This window comes from Marmota flaviventris, chromosome 2 (genome assembly GCF_047511675.1).
Source record: "Marmota flaviventris isolate mMarFla1 chromosome 2, mMarFla1.hap1, whole genome shotgun sequence".
NCBI classification, from domain to species: domain Eukaryota; kingdom Metazoa; phylum Chordata; class Mammalia; order Rodentia; family Sciuridae; genus Marmota; species Marmota flaviventris.
In genome coordinates, this window is record NC_092499.1 from 191025556 (window position 1) to 191046546 (window position 20991).

Here is a 20991-nt window from a genome sequence, read left to right on the forward strand (position 1 = left end):
GCAGTGGTGCTGCAAACCAGGGGTGAGAGGAAAGCCTGGCAGCAAGAATGGGAGAGTCGAGTCCACATTCCCCGAGCCCAGGGTGTCTCTGTCACATCTCTCCCCCTTCTTCTATGCTGTGAACTTTCTTAATAAAAATGTTTGAAAACATGAAATGAAAGAACTCAAAGTCTTTTGCACGAGGCTCGGGGCTCCACAGGTGCAGCTGTTCTCAACGGGGTCATGGGTGAAGGTTCAGTGGTGGAACAACTCCTGACCTTTATCACAGCAGCCAAGGGCACCTGACCCCTTCCAAATCTGAGCATTAAGTATCAATACTTACCCAGCAGCTACTACAAACAACGTTCAGTACAGGTGCCTGCAGGGATGAGGAAGCTCCTTGAAGAGTCCAGGTACATTTTAGGAAATGTGTAAGCAAATACTTTAAGAAGCTTCATGATTTCAACAAACACTGGCTCGTCACACTTTATGTTCCAGATTCTGGGTGGCAGAGACATGAGCTCTGGTGTCTAAACTAGGATTCCCACCTGTGGGCACCCAGCTCCTTCACTCTGGGTTTCTGGCAGCCCAAGTCCAATCCTGGATTTAAGCAAATCGTTTCAAACCTGCCAATTAGAAAAACTATCCCCCCTTTGATGATGTGCACGGCCCAATCCTGGAAAATGACCACTTAACAGATTCATGACTTGGACTTGTCATTTTCAACCACAGCCAGTCACTGGCTCCTTAAAGAACGATGAAACTTAAAAGAATGATGCACCAAGTTAAAGCTGACAAGTCCCAAGTAAAGCTGGCCATGGAGATGATCAAGCTTGGATCTCTCCACACAGTCTCTGCTTCCTGCTCCATTTTCACATATATATAGGGCCATAAAACCACAGGGCTGATTCACACAGGGAAGAATTAGCTCTGAATAGTTAACTTGAGAATAACAGGTTTCTTTTGATACCTGGGAATGAACCCAGGGGCCTTAACCACTGAGCCACTTCCCAGCCCTTTTTAATATTTTATTTAGAGCCAAGTTCTTGCTGAGTTGCTTAGAGTCTTAGTAAGTTGCTGAGGCTGGCTTTGAACTTGTGATCCTCCTGCCTCAGCCTCCTGAGCTGTTGGGATTATAGGCATGGCCACCATGCCCTGTGTACCTACTTTTTTACTCACTAAAATTAAAATTTGCAGGCTGAAAAACAGGGGCCAAGAATTAACAGGTCTAATTTATTCATGATCTACAAAGAATTTAAAGCATGGATTACAGGCAAACTCTTTTGGCAGCAAACTTTATTTCTACTGCTGCTTCTGAACAGGCAAATCCATCTTGGAACAGTATTGATGTCAGATCTCCACAGTCAGCAGCCCCAAAGCAACATGGCATTCACAGTGCTTGGAACCACAGGGTACAACAGCCTCAAACAACAAACACCGAGTTTCATTTTGGATACTTACCAGTCAGGGCGTTTCCAGAGTGAAAGAGCAACACTCAACATGACCACCACCGGGGGCACAAGTTCAGAGCAATTCCCATGCAGGGGACCTGGTTTTAACCTGAAGACCACACAAATGCCACCCATCTGGGCCTTGCAAGGCAGCCCACCAAAGTCCTGTCTCTTAGGAAGAGGACAGTTCCCACTTCAGAATGGCCAGGAAACTACCCAGTAGAGCCGGGTAGCACTGAGAATGCTAAAGGGAAGCAAAAGGAAAACCATTCCACTCTGCTTGCCAACACATGGAGGGACTAGGACATGCAACAGGGCAGGGGTGATCACAGCTCGGGATTCATTTTCTAAGGTGCGAGATTTCTGCATTTCCCAAGATGGGTGAAAATAACTCACAGCCCAGTGTTGATGCTGAGCAGGATAATCACTGCTGAGGACTCAGGGCAGGCAGGACAGGGGAGAAGGACAGAAAGAGCTAGCGGCAACCTTCAAAATATTTTATTACAAAATACAATACAGGGTTGATAGTTGGTTTCCCAAAATTCTCTAACACATATGCTGCTGAAGGAAGCACAGTAAAATACCTGGCACTGCCCACAAGACTCTAACTTCTATAATAATTTTGTTCCCCTTAGAGTAACAAGAAAACTCTGCAGCAAGTAGTGGAACAGAGGCGGCAAGTTGCCGTGGACAGCCGGGCTGCCTGCTCAGCAGTGACCTGTTTCCTCCAGGGGTTGGAATCCACGTCCATGGCCGAGGTGCCCATAGCTGGGGCCCTCAGAGCGGAGAGAAAACAACTCTGGACAACCAGAAGTCTCAGGTTGCTACTTCTTATTCCTGGGCTTTAGCTCTTCAGCTGCATTACGCAGGAAAATGTAATTTTTCTTTTGCGGATTATAAAACTCGTGTCCCTAAAGAGGAAAAAAACACAAGGATCTTCTTACTAAAAGACAACAGTCAACTTCTGTGACCCTTTTTATATGCTGGTTCCTGTGCTAAGTGCTAGAAGCAAAACCTCCCTGGAACAGAACAAACCAAGGTAGAGAGAAGGAGAAGTCACGCGTTAAAAGCTTTAGTCCTCAGAGAGAAGGCTAAGGGCCTGGTTCAGGTCCTTCCGCAGCGTCCCACATAACTACGGGCAATACCACTGCACCCTCCAGTCAAGATAGCTCTGACCTAAGGGAGGGTGCAGCTGGCCCTGGGCAGCTGAGAAAAGCAGGGGTCCCAGGGTTGTGTGCCTGTTGGGGTGGGGGAGACACACTGCCTGGGGCTTGGAATGCGAGACAAGCACTTTGAACATCACCCCACAGGAAGGAATGGCAGCTGCCAGACTGTCAAGAGGTCAGGGACACCAGCAGATCCAACCTTTAGGTAGAGCCAAGCGGGAGGGCAAGGCAGGCGACTATGAAGAAAGCACGTGAGCACAGGCCTGGGAGAGACAGGTGGTCACAACTCACAAACTCTGCCACTTGTGCTGCAATGACATCCCAACAGGTATGCTTAGAAAGTTCTGGGTGTTCACCATAACATAAAGTGAAGCTTTCTGAATGGCTACAGTCAAGCAGCAAGCTAATATTAATAGTGCTTGAGCTAAGAACTACAGAAAACTCCTGAGGTGGTGTTTTTATAACTTGACTGTGACCTACACAACCCCACTGTGAGCTGACGTTAACTGCCTGGACAATTTTTAAGGAGCACTCAAAGCAGATAAGCCTTCTCACTTTACTACTTTTTTAAATGTTTGTACGGCGCAGAGCCCTGAGTGTGGCTTAAGGAGCAGCTGTGATGCAGCTGCTGGGCTAGGCACGGGAGACTCAGAGCAGAGCCCATGGCCAGGGCTAGGGGTCTCCAGACCCCAACCTCAGCCAGGTGGAGCAGCCAGTCCACATTCTTGCAAAGCTGAAGCTGTGGTTAGAGGGATGGTGGTGTGTCCACAACATGGAACACTACTTGGCATGGAAAATGAAAGGATTAGTGATGTGACATGTGCCAACAGCACAGTGCATTTCAAAACCTTTAAGCTGGGTAAAGGAAGCCGGGGGAAAAGAGTGTGTGGTGTGTTGACTCTTATTACAAGAAATCTTAGAATGTGCATGTGGGTCTACAGTGACAGAAAGCAGATCCAGAGTTCAGTGTGTGCAGGGGGGAGGAGTCAGCACACAGGTGGAGACCTTGGGGGAAGATGGCACACTCATTATCTTGACAGGTGGTTTCAGAGGCATTTACAGATGTCGAAACTGATCAAACTGTGCACTTTAAATGCGTGCTGCGTGCTCCACTTCAATCACACCGATAAGGTTACTTAAAAAAAAAGCCCAAAGAGGGGACACACACAGGCTAGAACAGCCATGTGAAGAGACAGAACCTGTCACTGCCCAGCTCTTCCGAGGAGGCAAAACTAAGGTGACCTCAGGAGCACCAGCGGGTGCAGCTGGCCGGGCTGAGATCAGTGCTGTGGGGAGAGAGGTTAGTAGCCATGCGGGAACCAAGGAGCCTTGGGTGCACAAGGCCAGGGCTGGGGCCTTGGGCATGCAGGAGCACCTCAAGAACCTGGCCGAGGCGAGAAGAAGGCTGGCATGACAGGCCCGATCAGCGGTAGGAAGAGGGACACAGCAGCAAAGAGCAGCAGCAGAGAGGCCGAGGGAGGAGCATGTGCACCACTGTGCCCGACACAGAAAGCAGCTTCTGGTGGACAAGGAAGGAGTCCAGGAAGGGATAGAAAGGAACAGAATGGGGAACGTGGAGGCAAGTGGCGAGGGTGGAGGGAGCTGGAGATGGGTAGGGGAGATGGAGGCTGGTGACCTCCCTGCCAGGAGCAAGGGTCAGGTGGCAAAGGGCTCAAAAGCTGCTCTGCAGCGGAGAGGTGAGAGGCGAAGAGGCGAGGCGAGAGGTGAGGGAGACAGAACCACGAGTTGCGGGGCTGCGCTCTCCAAAGCCGACAGGAGCAGGCAGGGAGGCCAGCATGCCACCGCTCCTTCCCCTGTGGGACGCAGCCCTGGCCTGCGATTCACCACCAAACTTGAGGCCTGGAAAGGCAGGTGGAACCCTGACAGCTCCTGACTTCTCCTGTCAAGGAGCAAACCACCAGGGCCGCCCAGGTGACAGCTCCATGCCCTGGCCTATGACCCTTCCAGAAACCACAGGAACCACCCCAGCTCCCAGACACCAGCCTCCTGCATGCCCAGGCCTCTGTGCCTAAGGAGAGAGCAGCTGGCGACAGCCTGCACTGGTGGAGCACCTCCTGGGTGGGTCTGACTAAAGCCTGCACTGCACCCACACAGCCTTAAAGGCAGGCCTACGAGTTCCCCTGACAGGGAGGTGACAGGATCTTCCCAAGGGGACAACAGCAACTCTGGAGAACAAAGTCACAACTCAAGTGCAGGCCTTGGCCAGAGCCTGCCTCTGCTGCCTTACAGCGTGGGGAGCAGGTGGGGACCCTCACCTTGGACCAATCATAGCTGGAAGCGTAAGCAAATATGTTCCCATTGTGGTTGAAGCAGCAGGCGGATATCGGCTGATCTAACTGCTCGGAAGTCTTCAGCTTTGTTCTGGCGTCTTTGTCCCAGAAGCTGAACCTCCCATCAGATCCCACGGTTGCCAGGGTGCCATGAACAGGATGGAATGCGATTCCATTTACCTGCAGAGGACGACACACAGTGAGAGCAGAGGCAGGCGCAGTGGAGAAGCAGGTCCGTGCCAGCACCTGCTTCCTGCAGGAATCAGAAGGAAGGAGGCAAAGTCGTCCCTCACTCCCACGTCTCCTGGACCAACTGCCAGCACAGAGCTAAACCCTGCCCCCCTCCAGGGCACAGAACTGACGTGTGCATCCGCTAGGAGCACCACGAGGCGCATCTCAGGAAAGCGCCTTTCTTCTTTATCAGTGAAGAGCAATTTGTTATTGGCTGTGTGTGAAAACTGTTGACCAGCACCCTCTCATGAAGAAGGTATGAGACACTTCCCCAAATGTCTCAAGCCTGCATTTCAAAACAGACTAAGAACAAATCAGACTATATGTTTTTAAAAACAGAAAACTAAAACCAATGCAGAAGCCATTTACCCCCAGAGAACACATAAGAGGCTCCTCAGTGCTCTTGGGATGTGTCCTTTCTGACCCTGTAATCACTGGTGAGCCCACTCCAGGTCTGGATTCTACATGTCAAAGTTAAGTTTCTAGAGACATACCGCATAGATGTCCTGTGGAGCTGAAGTATTGGTTCCATTGGATCGATGACATTTAAAGGTGAAGTTATCTTTGGCACTGAAAAACAAAGGCACATCTAAGTCTTCCCTTTAAAAAATAAATCTTGAGTGAAATTTCCAGTTGACTGAATTCCACTTACGGATTTGGGGGGTTGATGTAGTGAATAGCAACTCTCCCCTCGATGCTCCCCAGGGCAAAGCCAGTCGGCTTGTTCTGTTTGTCTTTAAAAATAGCCACACAACGATGCTAAAGTTTGGGGAAAAAAAAAAAGTACATTACCACTATGTAAATGTAAGACAGTCACCAGAAACCTCACTCTGCCATGATGAAGGCATTCCTGCACCGTTAGCACTGCTTTCTAACTTCTAAACTGCCACACGATTCTGTGACCCAACTGTACAACTAACTGCAACTGTCCCTTCTCCCTCTGCCACCCTGGGAAGCCATATTCTCCCCAGTGGAGCACACTGGGGATGCTGGCCGATGCAGGCACTGGCCCTGCTGGGCTGGCAGGTGCTCCCTTGGATCAGCAGCCATCACCAGCTAGGCTAGTGCCCCACAGCTGTGTATGTACTGCTATGACCTGTGTTTGTGTGGCTCCTCTTCTCCAGCTGGGCAGCAGTGCTGGCCAGGCCCACCTCAGGGGGCAACAGGGTGGAGACAGCAGACAGGACAGCATTCAATATATAAACTGAACATGCTACACAGTGACACAGCATTCTATTTTTTATCTCAATGAACTTGACCATTTTAGGCTATTATCAAAAAATCAGAAATGCTGGTCAGGGTGTGAGGTAAAGGCACCTCATGCACTGCTGCAGGGAACATAAACTAGCACAGCCACTATGGAAGGCAGACGGAAGCTGCTTAAAAACGAAGACTGTAACTATCACATGCTCCAGCTACACCACTGCTGCGATCTATCCAAGAGAAATGACGTCCACATGCAGAACCATCCCTGAGCTGCCACATTTCCTGCAGCACTACTACTAGTGGCCAAGACAAGAATCGGCCGCAGTGCCTATCGCCCAAGGAATGAAGAAAACATAGCATGTGAAAAGTAGTCAACCATGAAGAACAAAATCACGTCATCTGCGGGCGATGGAAGGACTCGAGGACAGCATGGTAAATGAAATGAGCCAGACGTAGGAAGACAAGCATCATATCCTTTAAAAAGGCAGGTGGGCATGATCAAAGCATAGCGTGTGCATGTATGGAAACATCACAGTGAACCGCATTAATGTGAACAATTAATATGTTAATAATTATGGTTTTGTATCAAGCAGATCCCACAGAAGCTGCCAGGAGAGATGTAGTTCCCAGAGGCTGAGGGGAGGGGGAACCCTGATGTGTATGCACTGCTACGAGTGTTAGAAGGCAGAGGCTGGGGTGTGCTACTGCGCAGCAGGTGACCACAGAGGCCACTGTGCTGCATCTCAGGAAGCCAGGGAGATGCTGGAGGATCTTACGTAAAGGAACAAAGTGTGAAGACAGCACATCCTTCAGGCTCATCATGCTGTCACCACGGCAGATCGCCCTCCTTCTCCGGTGGCTGAAGAGTACTCACAGCATGCACACCGCGTTTCCTGCAGCCACTCACTTGGCTGGTGACTTCGGCAGTGAACACACAGCTTGAATCCTGGCCCCACGGTTGTAGGTGAGCACTCAGGGGCCAGACCGCCAGGTTCTGCAGTGCTGTCTCCACCGTGGCTTCTCCACCCTGCAGCCTTGCAGGAGTGCACGGGGCTCCACGTCTCCAGGTCCTTGCTGACTCGTCTTTTCACATTTTGGTAACTGTGGTCCCAAAGGTGTGAGGGGATGCCCCCCAGTGCTTTTACTTGCATTTCCCAGTGAGAAGCCATAGTGGTCACCTTTCCCACACTCGCTGACCACGTGCATGTCTTTTCTGGAGCAATGTCCACTTAAGACTCAGTCCAAACCGGGGCAGTTTTTTTTTTTTTTTGCTTCGAGTTGCAGGAGTTCCTCACACACTCTGGAATGTTACCCTGGACAGATACGTAACCGGCAGACGTCTTCTCCCACTGGTAGGTGCCTTCTTACCCGATTGCTTCTTTTGCTGCACAGAAGCTTTCTGTTTTGTAGATGTTCATTTTTTTTTTTTTTTTTTTTGCTTTTGTTCCCTATATTTTTGGTGTAACACACCCAAGAAATTACTGCCAAGCCAATGTCATAAAGTTTTGATCTAAGTGCTAAGAAGACTTGGATCAAATACGGTGGTAGAAGGGAAAGAAAAGAACAGATTCTAAATAGTTCCCAGGTGGAAGTAAGGGAGCCTGGTGATAAATGAGATAGGAGAGGAGAAAAGGAAGGAGGGTGAATCAAGAATGACTTCTAGTTCCATCTCAGACAACCAAGCAAATGGAGTCCAACCTAATAAGATGTGGAACAAGTGCATCAGGAAGAACAGGGAAGGAGTGGTGGAAGGGGCAGGTCCAGACCTGCCGGTGTTTACATGTATACACACGCACCACGGCACTGAGGGCCACAGCTAAGGAGAATCCCAAGGAGAGGAAAATATTTGAAAAGCGATGCAGAAAGGGGTCCTGGGTTTGGAGAGGGTGCTGCTGGATGGGGACCTCTGGGAGAAACAAGGGAGATACTGGAGTGTGGGTGTCGTTGTCGGGAGCATAGTAGCAGTGTCTGCTGGGGACCCACATCTCTAGCCTGCAAGCATGACTGTGGACAGTGACGAATGGGAGATGAGTCTGGCTTGGAAGGCGGTCGCACAGGCAGAAGAGGGGGGATCTCAACATTCAGCAAAGAGCCAACAAGGAAGAGGCTGGCAGCACGGAGCCAAGGCCCAGTGGCTCATGAGCAGACCTGAGCAGGGGTCACACCAGAGTTTCAGTTAAGTCATCAGTTAAGTTTGGAAGGGGACAAACACAGGCCATGCTAGACCACGAAAGGAAACAAGTGTGCAGGTGAGCTGTAGGAGGATAGGGGTCAGGGAGATCTGTGTGGAGGGATGCACAGGCTTGGGCACCCTTTGGTGAAGAACTAAGAGCCAGAAGCTACCGGACAGTGAAAATAGATCATCTTTCCTGCTAAGCTGCAGGGCAAGGGGAGCTACCATAGAACTGGCCTAAGAACCCCACCTGACAGGGGAGGCAGGGAAGGATGCAGGTTCACAGACTCGCAAATCCAGCAGAAGGAAGACAAGGACCCTCCTTTATTCTCTGAACAGGAGAATTCAATCACTGAGACAAAGGCTAAAGGGAGCCTAAGGAGAGCGAAGCAGGCCCAGCAGTCCTGTGGCCAATGGGAAGATGAAGCCGCTGCATACAGTGTGGCTGCCCCTACTTTGGAAAGTCTGGCAGTTACTTCCAGGGATTTAAGGAGACACAGTCTTTGGTGATTACAAAAGCTGGAGGGGGCCTTGCAACCACGCGTGCACGATGAAGGCAGAGCTGAGGCTGGAAGTGATGAACTGCCCGGGAGCCAACCCAGCAGGTGTGTGCTTTATTCAGCAGCACTTGGCCACCCACAGAAGACAGGTGAGGTGGGCTCACCCACGGATGGGTGGCTTTTACTCACCAAACATCTGTTTGTTTCCTTAAACTCACTCCCTAGGTAACTTCCAGGCTTTTAAAGCAGATACAGTTGTCCTCTATGCAGCACCATCATGCACATAGCAGGTGCTCGACACATGCTTCCTCACGGGCTTCCGCTTACCTGGTGCTTCAGTGGAGATTCTATCCTCCTGAATTCAGAGGGCTGGTTCTCTAACTGATACACGATCAGGCCCCTCTCTGCAGTCGCCACCACGGCCATTGGGTAGATCTAGGGAATGGAGGGAAACAGACACTGAACAGGAAGGAGCGGGCTTTTCTAGTCACAAAAACCTCAACTTCTTAAAAGTTTAACTATTCAATGGCATCAATGTTTCACGAAAACCTAGAGAAACTATCTGTAGGCAGAATATTCATATATATTTAAGCCTCGTTTTTTAAAACCATAAAATATGTGAACATTTAGGAAATGTTCTGAGGAACTGAGAAGAAATGAAAATCACCTACACCAGGCCTTCAAAAGCTCACAGCTAATACTACGGCACACTCGACTCCAGTCTTCTGAGCCTTGTGTGTCTTCACTGTGCTGTGAAACCCGTGTCCTCCACTCAAGCTGTGCTTTATGAGCATCGGTGAGGAACTCACATTTATCCGAGAACATCACAATGGCTGCGTCGTGTTCCCTCAAACATGCCACAGCTCAGGGGGCGTGGTTAACTATGCCCACCATGTAGGTCCACCGGTCACTTTTAATGTTTCACTACATTATGTCAAGGAAAGACCATTTGTACCCATCATTTTTCTCATGATAAATTCCTAAAAAGTGGAATCTCTGGGACACTTGGTATAAAACTTTGGCTCTTGACTAACAAATGGAAAAAGCACCTTGGTTTCCATCTCAGAGACAGGACTGTGAAAACTGGAATCACATCACAAAATAACCACAAGTTTTGCTACCATTTCACAACAAATTCACAGTAGGATGGCACATACCTAGCTGCATATGTTTAAAAAGTGACCACCAGTATTTAGGAGTTTTGAACAAATGCAACCCCTAAACCAACTTAGGTGACTAGGGTAATTTAAACTATACCCCTCCCCCATATCTATTAATAAAGGAGAATTTTTCAATTACCTACTAATTGCAGGATGCCAGAAGGAAAAAAATGCTATTTTTTTTGGTGGTGGTGAGATACCAGGGTTTGAACTCAGGGGCACTCGACCACTGAGCCATATCCCCAGCCCCATTTTGTGTTTTGTTTAGAGACAGAGTCTCAATGAGTTGCTTAGCGCCTCGCCATTCCTGAGGCTGGCTTTGAACTCAAGATCCACCTGTCTCAGCCTCCTGAGCTGCTGAGATTACAGGTGTGAGCCACTGCGCCCAGTGCTATTTTGCTATTTTAAAGAAAATAAAATTCCTTACCACATCGGCACAGTAACACCTCTCAGGGAGCTGCAAGACCATCATGGGAGTTGATGACCGGGTATCCCAAAACTAAAAGCCAAAAGGAGCACTGTGTGAGTGTTCAAGCTGAAATCTACCCAGGGAAGAATTAGGACTGCCATGCCGGGGCCACACACTCCCTCTTGCATACTGCACCTTCAGAGTCTTATCCCAGCTCCCGGTCATCACGCAGCTATAGTTTGGAGCTTTGATCCAATGTATGGTCTTAACAGGTGCATCATGCTTTCAACAAGACAAAAAACAAGCAGATCAATGTAACCTAACAATGTGCTCAACACTTCTAGAGATTCGCAGAAAAGGAACTAATTATCAAAGAATATTTCAGTGTTTCCCCAGGACCAAAAGTAGTCCATCTGACACAAGAGCATACACCCACCTTTCATTTTACAAACTTCAATTTGACTTACTGATAACTAAGAGTGACAGCATGGCCCTCCCTGGGGAGATATGCAGAAATGGCTAGTGAGAACCATGCCAGTTTTACACATGTACCAAGGAGAGATGGAGAGGCCCCAGCATGTGGCACTGGGACTTCAGAACATGATGCTGTCCTGAAAACACGCGGTTGCCAAGAGGCTCTGTGAATGCCCCTAGTGACTACTGCTGCCCCTTCCTGGCATTCTTCACGGGAGAACCTGCCTGCTACAAAAGCTAGACATGCTACAAAAGCTCTGTGGGCATGTGGAGGCGTCCCGCTTACTTGAGGCAGTAGTTCCAGACCCTGAAGACAGTGCCTGGCACATGGCCACTCAGTAAACACCTGAAGAACAAGCGAGCCAACGCAGCTGGTGAAAGACAAGTCACACACAGGTGTGGGGAGGCCACATGGCCATGCTGAGGAACACTTCTAGCCCTTGTCTTTATAGGTTTTAATGCCACTAACTCCTGATGGCACCACCCACACATACAGGGAAGACACATGCAAAAGGCTCTAGGAAAATACTACGAACAAGAAAAAATGGCCAAAAAACATTATTTTTGTGCTAAGAACTTTCTAGTACACTTAAATCTGATTGACTTTGTACACTCACGTTGTTCTTTTCTATAGCAGGGAATTATTACAATCATCACAACCCTGGGCAGCAGTCCTATCCTGCTGATTTGCAAAGGGCTTATGTTACCTGTGCAATCTGTATTGCCTGGTTACTATTGAGGTCCCACATTTTGGCAGTTTTATCACATGATGCTGTAAATACTTTGCTCCCTTCCTAAAACAAAATGGAGAAAAATTAAATCTATGTAAATTCTGATACTAGGTTGAACATTTGTTTTCCAATTTTTATTTTCCCAATTATTTGGGGGCCACCATACTGCAAGCCACAGGTCATAAACAAAACACACTTTCAGCTCTAGCTTTATATTTTATTGACCTAAGAAATAATATATAAATAGAATATTTTAAAAATCCACCAAATAACACTTAAAAGTTATATAATGAAAACTAAATCTCATCCCTCAAAGGCAACTTTGGTCTACTTTTAAAATCTTTTTCTATTTGAGAAATGTAAGCCTTCAGAAAAATTACAATAATAATACAAAGTGTTCCAGCATAGGGGTGCACGCCTGGAACCCCAGCAACTTACAAAGTTGAGGTAGGAGGACCACAATTTTGAGGCCAGCCTGGCAACTTAGTGAGACCCTGTCTCAAAATTAAAAACAAAAACAAAAACAAGGGGAAGGGATACAGCTCAGTGGTCCCCAGTGCCAGAAAAATAAATAAATGTAAACATTTCACCAAGATTCACCAACTGTAAACATATGCCACACTTATTCCGCCTGCCCCCACCCAGCGCATGTACACACACACACACACACACACACACACACACAGTTAGCTTGTTCAGCTCTATGTCTAATGGCACTCCAAAGTATGTGTGATAAAACTACACTAATTTATAAGAATCGATGGTATAAATTGCAAACTAGCTCAAAACATAAGCAGTCACTGACTAATGATACACTCAGAAACAGAAGCCACGGAGCAGGCCTATCCTGGCACTGCTTAAAAGAGCTACGTGCATCTGTGGTGAATGCATGAGGCTGGGCTCAATTAAAGTGCACTCACAGGAGCAGGCAAGGGCTGATCGGGCTCACGGCCAGAGTCTGCTAACCCCTGGCCTAGGCTATTTCACTTCTGGTGTCAAAGCTCAGACTTTCCACTCTTCCTTGGCAAAAATTTCTCCCCTTTGAAGCCACCAGTTCTCCATCTGAAAAAGAGGTGAAGCCTGTCCCTCATTCCATGAATGAATAAACTTTAGATGCAGAGCTATCTGATGACTAGACAGGAACACCTCACACACGGATCCCAGCTCAGCAATGAAGAGGAGGAAGTGATGCCCCCCACCTGGATGACCTCCGAAGCAGCAGACTGAGGGAGAGGCTAGACTTACAGTTTCCAGTCTGTACAATCCCATGTATATGACATTCTTAGAAAGCAAAACATTTGGGGACAGAAAATAGATCAGTGGTTTCCAGGAGCTGAGAGCTGGGAAGGATCTGACTACAGAAGGGCAGGAGGGCATCTGGAGCTGAGGGATTGTTCCACAACTGAACATGGTCTTTGTTCCTCAAAACAAAGCTAGAGCTCAAAGGTTCAGTTTTACCTTATACCTAATAAATAAATGTCTGAAAATAACCTAATAAAACTGGTCAGAAAAGACAGGAACAAAGCCTGGAAAGGGCCAGGAGGACTGACTTCCTTAGCGTCATGTACACCTGCCTCTTGCTTCTGCTGGGTTCAGGAACCAGGCAGCAGGGGTAGGACAACGGGCAAGAGCCACACCTGCTGCCGAGGTGGCCAGCCCTCCACAGCAGCAGCTCCTCCAGAGCTCAGCTGTCCCTCCCAGGGAGCAGCACAGGTGCCTTGCCTCCCATCTGTTGCCTTGCCAACGGTCCCTTCATCACTACGCTCTCCTCAAATATGAAAAGAGGGAAAAAGAAATAAGAAAAAAGAAAAGCTCAGAATAAATGTGTGCAAGTGCTTATATTCAGGATCTTAGGAGGAGAAAGTAGTTGAAAACTGATACAATTCAAATTTCTAATAACAGAAAGTATTCTTTTTTTCCCCTCTAGATATTTCTGGAATAATAAAATTTCTGATTTTAAAACATATGCTTAGGGCTGAGGTTATGGCTCAGGGGTATAGCGCTCGCCTGGCACATGTGAGGCACTCGGCTCGATCCTCAGCACCACATAAAGATAAAGGTATTTTGTCCGCTAAAAAATATATTTAAAAAAAACCCCATGAGCTTATGGTGTATTTAGATACAGGAAAGGTTTCAAGAAATGATATAATTTCTTGCTCCAGGTAACATATCAATAAAACAGCCAGGCGCGGTGGCACACAACTGTAATCCCAGTGGCTCTAGAGGCTGAGGCAGGAGGATCATGAGTTCAAAGCCAGCCTCAGAAATGGTGAGGCCCTAAACAACTCAGTGAGATCCTGTCTTTAAATAAAATGCAAAACAGGGCTGGGGATGTGGTTCAATGGTTAAGTGCCCCTGAGTTCAATCCCTTATACCCCCTCCCAAATAAAACAAACATATCAACAAAACAAATGGCTTTAATGCAAGCAAAGCTTCCAGAGAGAGTATCTAACTGAAGCTAACATTAAGAGTGACAATGAATTACTATATTCATACTCAGAAACTTGGAGTTCCGACAATGTGGATATATACACAATATGGTTTGGGCATCCTTAATTCAAGGAACCAAAACACTTCACTGTTCAGTGCCATCAAGCATATCAGATGCGGGACACCTGACTTGTATTTGTGTTATAAACTATTGTGTGTCACACAGCACTCTATGTAGAAGAGAATGTGGGAGATGGATTGGAACATACATCACTCCAGCAGACGTCCAACACGGGTCCAGTGTGCATCTGCTGGGCTTTTGGAATGGTCTGCCCACTGTCCTGAACTTCCCAGCAGCGAACCTGTAAGAACAAGACCAATTAAAGCAAGCGAGGCAACTCATGAAGCACTAGAAGCACTGTTATCCAGGAATGATGTGGTATAATTTTTTAATTAATTAATTTGTTCTAATTTGTAAAGAGACAGGTTAATAGTTCATAGTGTCTTTTTTTTTTTTTTTTTTTGGGTGCTGGGAATTGAACCCAGGGCCTTGTGCATGCAAGGCAAGCATTCAACCTACTGAGCTATATCTCCAGCCCCCTATAATTTACACAAACTCCTCTATTAGTCTAATCATGTAACTTTTAAGAACAAAGCCATCAAAATGCATATAGAAGGAGCTATTTTCCTACTTCTAAGCTATTAAAATATACAAATCCTATTGCTTACATCTAAAACTGCAAGTAATTTCCTCATCACATATATGAGATATCTTTTAAAGCAGAAGTAGAGGCTCACTCCTATAATCCCAGCTACTTGGGAGGGTGAGGCAGAAGAGAAGAAAGCTCAAGGTCAACCCTAGGCAACTTAATGAGACCCTGTCTCAAAATAAAAAGGGGTGGGATATAGCTGAGTGGTACAGAGGCTGTGGTCCAATACCCAGTTTTGCAAAACTAAATAAATAATGTATAAATAAGAATAGACTATCAATCATAACTATTTAGAAAATCAAAACTTAAGTGGAAATTTACCTTTCTACTCTGAATGCTTTAACTTTTACCTCACTTTTCTGTTTATAAAAGTAATGCAATTTACTTGGAGATGTCATAAATATGACTCCTAGTTCACAATTGGGATGTAGCTCAGGGATAGAGTGCTTGCCTAGTATGTATGAGGTCTTGGGTTCAATTTCTAAGCACCACAAAAAGCCAAACAATCAAAAAGCACACCACTCTTTACAAAAACTACATATAAACTTGCCCAACCTTGACTTCCCTCCTCCCTAGTCCTTCCCTCATCCCCCAACTGCCCCATCTTCCCGCTGTAAGCCAGTTTGCTCTTCCAGAAACCTTGAAAGTGGTATTCCATCAGTTGAGCACATAATTGTCACCACTGCTGAAGGCAAAACCTTTCACATCTTCACTGGCACAAAGTCAGTCTTTGATGAGGTACTGTCAGGCAGCAGTGACACAGCCCCAAGCTCCCTGTGCACCCTGGCTGACCACTCGTGGAAAACGGGCCAGTTGTTCTGCTTCCTAAGCCTCAGCATCCGGACTCATAACATGGACACAATAAGCACACAGTGCTTCTCTATGTAAGGACTAATTCCTTATCAGATTTCCTTCTCAAGTCCTAGGACAATCAATGGGACTTAAGGATCTCTGAGTAATACTGCCAATTACTACCCAGAATGTTCCAATTTGCATACTACTAGCAGTACAAGAAAGGCTGAAGCTTACCCTTGCCAGTACTATTAGTCTTTAAAATGTTTTGTTGGGTAGAAAAAAAGAATTTATCATGTAAATTTGTCTCTTAGTGATATAAATGTGGCTAAATGGCTTCAGTTTACTCCTTTTGTGAAGACCCTCTTCATATCCTGTGCTTACTATTCTAACTTTTATCATTCTTTTTTGGACATTATGATTAATCTTTCTTTCTGTACACAATGGATAATTATAATGTCTATGCAGGATTGGTGCTATCATCTAAAGTTTAACTCAGGCCTGAAGCACACTTTCAGGACACCAAGAAAGAAATTGTGTGCATCAATGTGGGTAACATTCTTCTCAGTGAATGGTACTCTTGGTTTGGGAATATGCTTTAACATACTGGACTAGAGTAGGAAATTTTGAGCAATGCATAATTGTGATATCTCCATTCAGAAGGGTTCACAGTTTCTATGCCAGTTTCTTGAAAAAGACCATGTATATAAGTCTTAGTTCTGATCTACTCACTTGGTACAGACTGGAGTTAAGGAAAAGCCAATTTTATCCATACCAAGATAGGATTAGAGAAGATGCACTTAAGAAGCACTCACATCATTAGCCCACGATCCTGCAATAAGAAAGTTCCCCGGTAAGGTTGGTGGGCTAAAAGACAGACAGCCGATGCTATCATCAGGAGAAGATGTTACTTCAATATCCTGGGGAGGGAAAGTCAATATTAAAATGTACACATCATCACAATGTCAAAACTGCTTTCTTTCTCACTGAACTTGCCATGGTGGACTTTCCTTGTCTCAAGAACTTAGACCTTCCCTTACTTTGATAAAATAAGCCAAGGAAAGTCCTAAGCCCTCTGGGACTATAAACAGCACACTAAATGAAAGACCCCAAACCTTTTCTACATGGTGGCCCCCAGTTCACTCTTGCTCCAAGTGATCCTTCACATCTATTACCCACCCCCCCACCCCACAGAAATGCTGATCCAACAGTCCTCAAGCTTGGCCCTGAGAATCTGCACTTCTCACAGGCACCTGGGTGATTATAGAAACCTGACAAGTCAAGAGGAACCGGACACTAGGCCAGGATTCAGGTATTTCTGTGCTCCAAGGTTCAGGAAAACTGGGCTAGACAAAATTCCAGAGCTTTCATTCCAAAGGAGGATCCCCAGCCATTTGTTTCTCCTGAGGTCACAGATGTAGGAAACCCTGTGAGGCCTCATGCAGTACCTTCATAGGGTTGTGATTATCTGTGGTTGTGCTGCCAAACATGCTGGTCCCGCCAGTTCCAAAACCTGAGGTTGTTCCGAACAGACTCATTTTGTGTCTAAACAATAAAATGCAACATGTTAAGGATAGGTCCTTTCTTTAGTAATAAAATCCACTAAGAGGCAATATATAAAGATCTTAAGTCACAGAAAGAAAATAGTGGATTCATGCCAGGCTCCTCTCTTCAGAAGAGATCTAAAAATGCAATAAGTGGACTAAGCTTTATGAGGGGCACAGGGGCACACACCTATAATCCCAATGGCTAGGGATGCTGAGGCAGAAAGACTGCAAGTTTAAAGGCAGCCTCAGCAAAAGGGCGAGGTCCTACACAACTCAGTGAAACCCTGTCCCTAAATAAAATATGTGGCTCAGTGCCTCTTAGTTCAATCCCCAGTACCCCCCCCCCCAAAAAAAAAAACCCTTCTATTTTAGAACAGTTTAAGATTTAGAGAAAACCAAAAAGACAGGAAAATTTCCATATGCCTCACATCCAGTTTCCCCTACTCTTGGTATCTGATAGAGTATGACACATTTGTCACCACTAATGAACCAATACTGACATGGTACACCAGGGCAGTTTTCAGTTACCAGCTAGGAAATAAATCTGCTCATTTAAATAGTCAGAGACACTAAGCTCCACACCAGAGATACACAACAGAAAGGACAGAAGATCCCCACATTTCAATTCCCCATCTGGGGGGAGTTCACTTTCTTCCCAGTGCTGTGCTCTGGTTAGGTCAACATCTGCATGAAGTCACCTAGAAAAACAACCAGTCCTAGAAGGGACTCAACAACTATATTTAGTGGTTTTTAAAAAGTAATCCACTTTGGTCCACTTGAATTCCAAAAGGTTTGGCATTAGGTCACAGACATATACCTAAAAGAATCTCCACTGAGTTTTTTCCAGGGCATAACTAGCAGGCCCACCAGAGTCTGAATAGAACCTCTGCCACTCAGATTAAGCTGGAACCTTAATCTCACCAGGCCTCATTTTTCTCACTGCAAACAGAGAATATTGTATATTCTCCAGGTCTGCAAGAAGGATCAAATCAGAATTTGCAGAAAGTGTAGTGTCTAGCACATACTAAGTACAATAAGCAGTTTTTCCTTCTTTCTCTTCCTTTCTAAGGAGAAAGTCTATGCATAATTTCCTAAAGATTTCACATACTTTGATACTATGTTTTCAATTGGTTAGCAAATCTTTACATTCAGAAGTCTACCACATCAGTCATCTCTCCAAAAGAAGCCTAACGGCTGAGTGACATACTGATCAATGAGGGCAATATCCTTAAACAGGACAACAGAGAATGGAGAAACTGCAAGGAACTTGGGGAAGGCATCTGAGTTCCCTGGCTTGATGAAAAAATAAAGTGAAAACATAATAGGTCAGAGCAACAGCTATGGGCATACTGACATTTCAGAAGGCAACCTTGTGAAAGGACATGGTGTTTGCCAACTGCATCTCTGCTCCAAGATGTAGAGATGCACTTGAAGCATCAGTTAGCTGCAGGAGCAAACAAGCGAAGGAATAGGAATCACAGGGCTTCTGTAACCAGGGTCTGGGAACAGTTTTGTGGCTTTGGGCAAGTTCTTTAGTCCTGACTTTTTCAACTGTACATAAAGACACTGATATCTATTTCACAGAGTAATAAGTTAAGGTCAAGCACATCATACTTGAAACACAACAGGCTGTTAACAAATGCTGTTTCTGACCCCCCCCCCCCTCCCAAACAGTCAGGTTGCCATCAGGGATGGACTTACAGGACTCTGGGTAATAGTCACTCAAACACTTATCACCTAGTACGAGCCACATGCTGTGGTGGGCAATGGGAACCCGAGAAGTTGAGAAGGCAGGTACCCAACGTGTCAATCTCTTCCCTGCTGAACTCCAGCCACGGCTCTGCTGGCTGCTTCTGACCTGAACACAGGGTGCATCCTACCAGTGGTTCTTCAGACCCCAACGAATGGCTCACCCTCCCCCCAGCCCCCAGTTAACTCCCTTTGAATCTTCACATTCTAGTCCAAAAGCTGCTTCCTCAGACCGTTTTGAGGTGATGGAAATGTTCCCAATTTCGTCAAAATGTACCCTTTAGCTGGGAAATCCACGTTCTGTAAGTTGGACTTCCATGAAGCTGTCAGCCCTGTTCTTTTTAAAAATCACCCCCTCGGCGGCTTCCCTAATTTAACATTTCCAACTTTCTGCCACACCCCCTTGTTTTAGTGGCGGCGCCCTGTACCGATTTGCGTTTTCTGGTTTTTGGTCCGTCCCGAGCTCCAGGAGCGCACGCAGCTGCCTGGGTCCTTCCTGGGGCGCAGCGGTCCGGCAGCATGGAGCCTGGCCCGGGGAGTGCAAACGCACACGCTGGGGGAAACGCGCGGCAGGGAAGACCAAGGAACAGACCTGCTTCCGACAGCGGCAAGGGCGACGAAGCAACCTGCGAGGGAGGCCTTTGTGCAGAGGACCGGTCAGGAGAGCTTCTGCTAAGAGGCGTCGTGTGCCTGATGGAAGGAAAAGGCGACAACGCTGCCATTAACCCCGGGAGACCCTCCCCGGGGCCTCAGTTTCCCTACAAGGGCAACGACGAGACCAGGTCCTAGGCGACCCCCGAGGCCCCCTCCGGCTCGGCCGAGCTTCGCAGAGCCTCTGCCCAAGCTCGGCCAACAGGCCGCTCGCGCCGCGGCCTTGCAGCCAGGCGCACGCCTCAGGGGACTCTGGCCTCCGCGGGCTGCGAGGCGCTGCAACGGACGGCTCGGGGCCTACCTGAGAGTCGCCGCGGCGAGCAGCCGGGAGCGGGCAGCGGGTGGACCCGAGGAGCCTGCAGACCTGCTCTGGAGCGGAGGAGCACTGGCGAGATAGCCTGGACAGAAACACCGGGAGCCCGAGTCTCCTCCAGTTGGTGGTAGAAACAGCCCCAATTACCGCGGAAAGACAGCGCATGCGTCCCGGAGCCACTTCCGGTTTCTCCCGGAAAGCGCTGAGGAAATCGGCTCCTCCTTCCGGGGCGGTGGCTCATGCGCCAAAGCGACGTTGACGTCGAGAGGAAGTACTTACGCTAGCAGTTTGCGAATTGGCGGTAAATTGGCGGAGCGCGGCATGTTGCCAAGCAACCGCTTTTGTAAATTGGCCGACCGGGCTAGTGGAAGGTAGTTAACTCTCGGCTTGTGAATTAATTCTCGTATTTGTCGTGATTAAAAGTCTAAAAAAAGCAAAGGTCTGATTACTGCCAGTTAATGTCCAGGACCTTGCTGGGGGAGGCCCCCTGCGCGGATCCTCTCCGCCCTCGGGGGATAACCGGGCCTGGAGTCCAGGTTCTTGTTTAGGTTGCCCGTGCGATGTCATGCGAAGGCTCCTGCCACCGGTAACGCTCGGTGGAAACGTCAAGGCGTCGGGAGACAAGGTGACTGCGGGTTTAGGTGGGGGTCCTGCTGCCGGCGTGGGGTGAGCCTCGCGGACGCAGAGCGGTAAGCGGCCGACTGCTTGAGGCCAGGCTGCTGGTGTGGCGGGCGTCCAGGCGGAGGGAGCCTCGTTATCATGCCGACCGAAGCTGGCCGTCTAGGACACTTGGCTGTGACCTCAGTTTGCTTGCTTTCTGAAAGGTCACATGACAAGTTTCAGCTTGGTGACTCCGTTTTTGACTCCGTCCGTCTGTTCTGCCGGGCCCAGTGCAGGAGTTCAGTTCCAAAGAGGGGCCACCTTGAGCTGAATTAAGAAGGAGCTGTGGGTCCTGTGGACTCGTGTCCACTGTGCCCACTCAGAGAAGCACGGGACCTTCGGCCGAGTTCACTACTGGGCCTGGTCTG

At 47.6% G+C, this 20991-nt stretch overlaps 1 protein-coding gene across 2 annotated transcripts; it reads right to left on the reverse strand.

Moving 5' to 3' along the window:
• Positions 1-1913: 1913 nt before the first annotated feature.
• Rae1 (ribonucleic acid export 1) lies at positions 1914-20156 on the reverse strand. 2 transcript variants are annotated; one of them, XM_027946393.3, is made up of 13 exons: positions 19952-20156; positions 19592-19689; positions 17152-17248; positions 16519-16623; positions 14471-14563; positions 11748-11834; positions 10762-10848; positions 10585-10656; positions 9325-9432; positions 5771-5877; positions 5613-5688; positions 4873-5067; positions 1914-2341 (listed from the first exon to the last, which is right to left on the reverse strand). In XM_027946393.3, exons 3-13 carry the CDS (start codon positions 17239-17241, stop codon positions 2255-2257), a joined length of 1107 nt encoding a protein of 368 aa, XP_027802194.1. In that variant the 5' UTR covers positions 17242-17248; positions 19592-19689; positions 19952-20156; the 3' UTR covers positions 1914-2254. The 2 variants fall into 2 exon arrangements, with proteins under 2 accessions (XP_027802194.1, XP_027802195.1); XM_027946394.1 differs by lacking the exons at positions 19592-19689; positions 19952-20156 and adding an exon at positions 19428-19521.
• Positions 20157-20991: the final 835 nt, after the last annotated feature.

Coding starts and splice junctions, on each gene's coding strand:
- Rae1 (XM_027946393.3), bottom strand. CDS start 17,241: ATGAGTCTGTTCGGAACAACCTCAGGTTTTGGAACTGGCGGGACCAGC. Junction 5,878..9,324: donor AATCTCCACTGAAGCACCAG/GTAAGCGGAAGC, acceptor CCCAAACTTTAG/CATCGTTGTGTGGCTATTTT. Junction 5,689..5,770: donor TACATCAACCCCCCAAATCC/GTAAGTGGAATT, acceptor TTTGTTTTTCAG/TGCCAAAGATAACTTCACCT.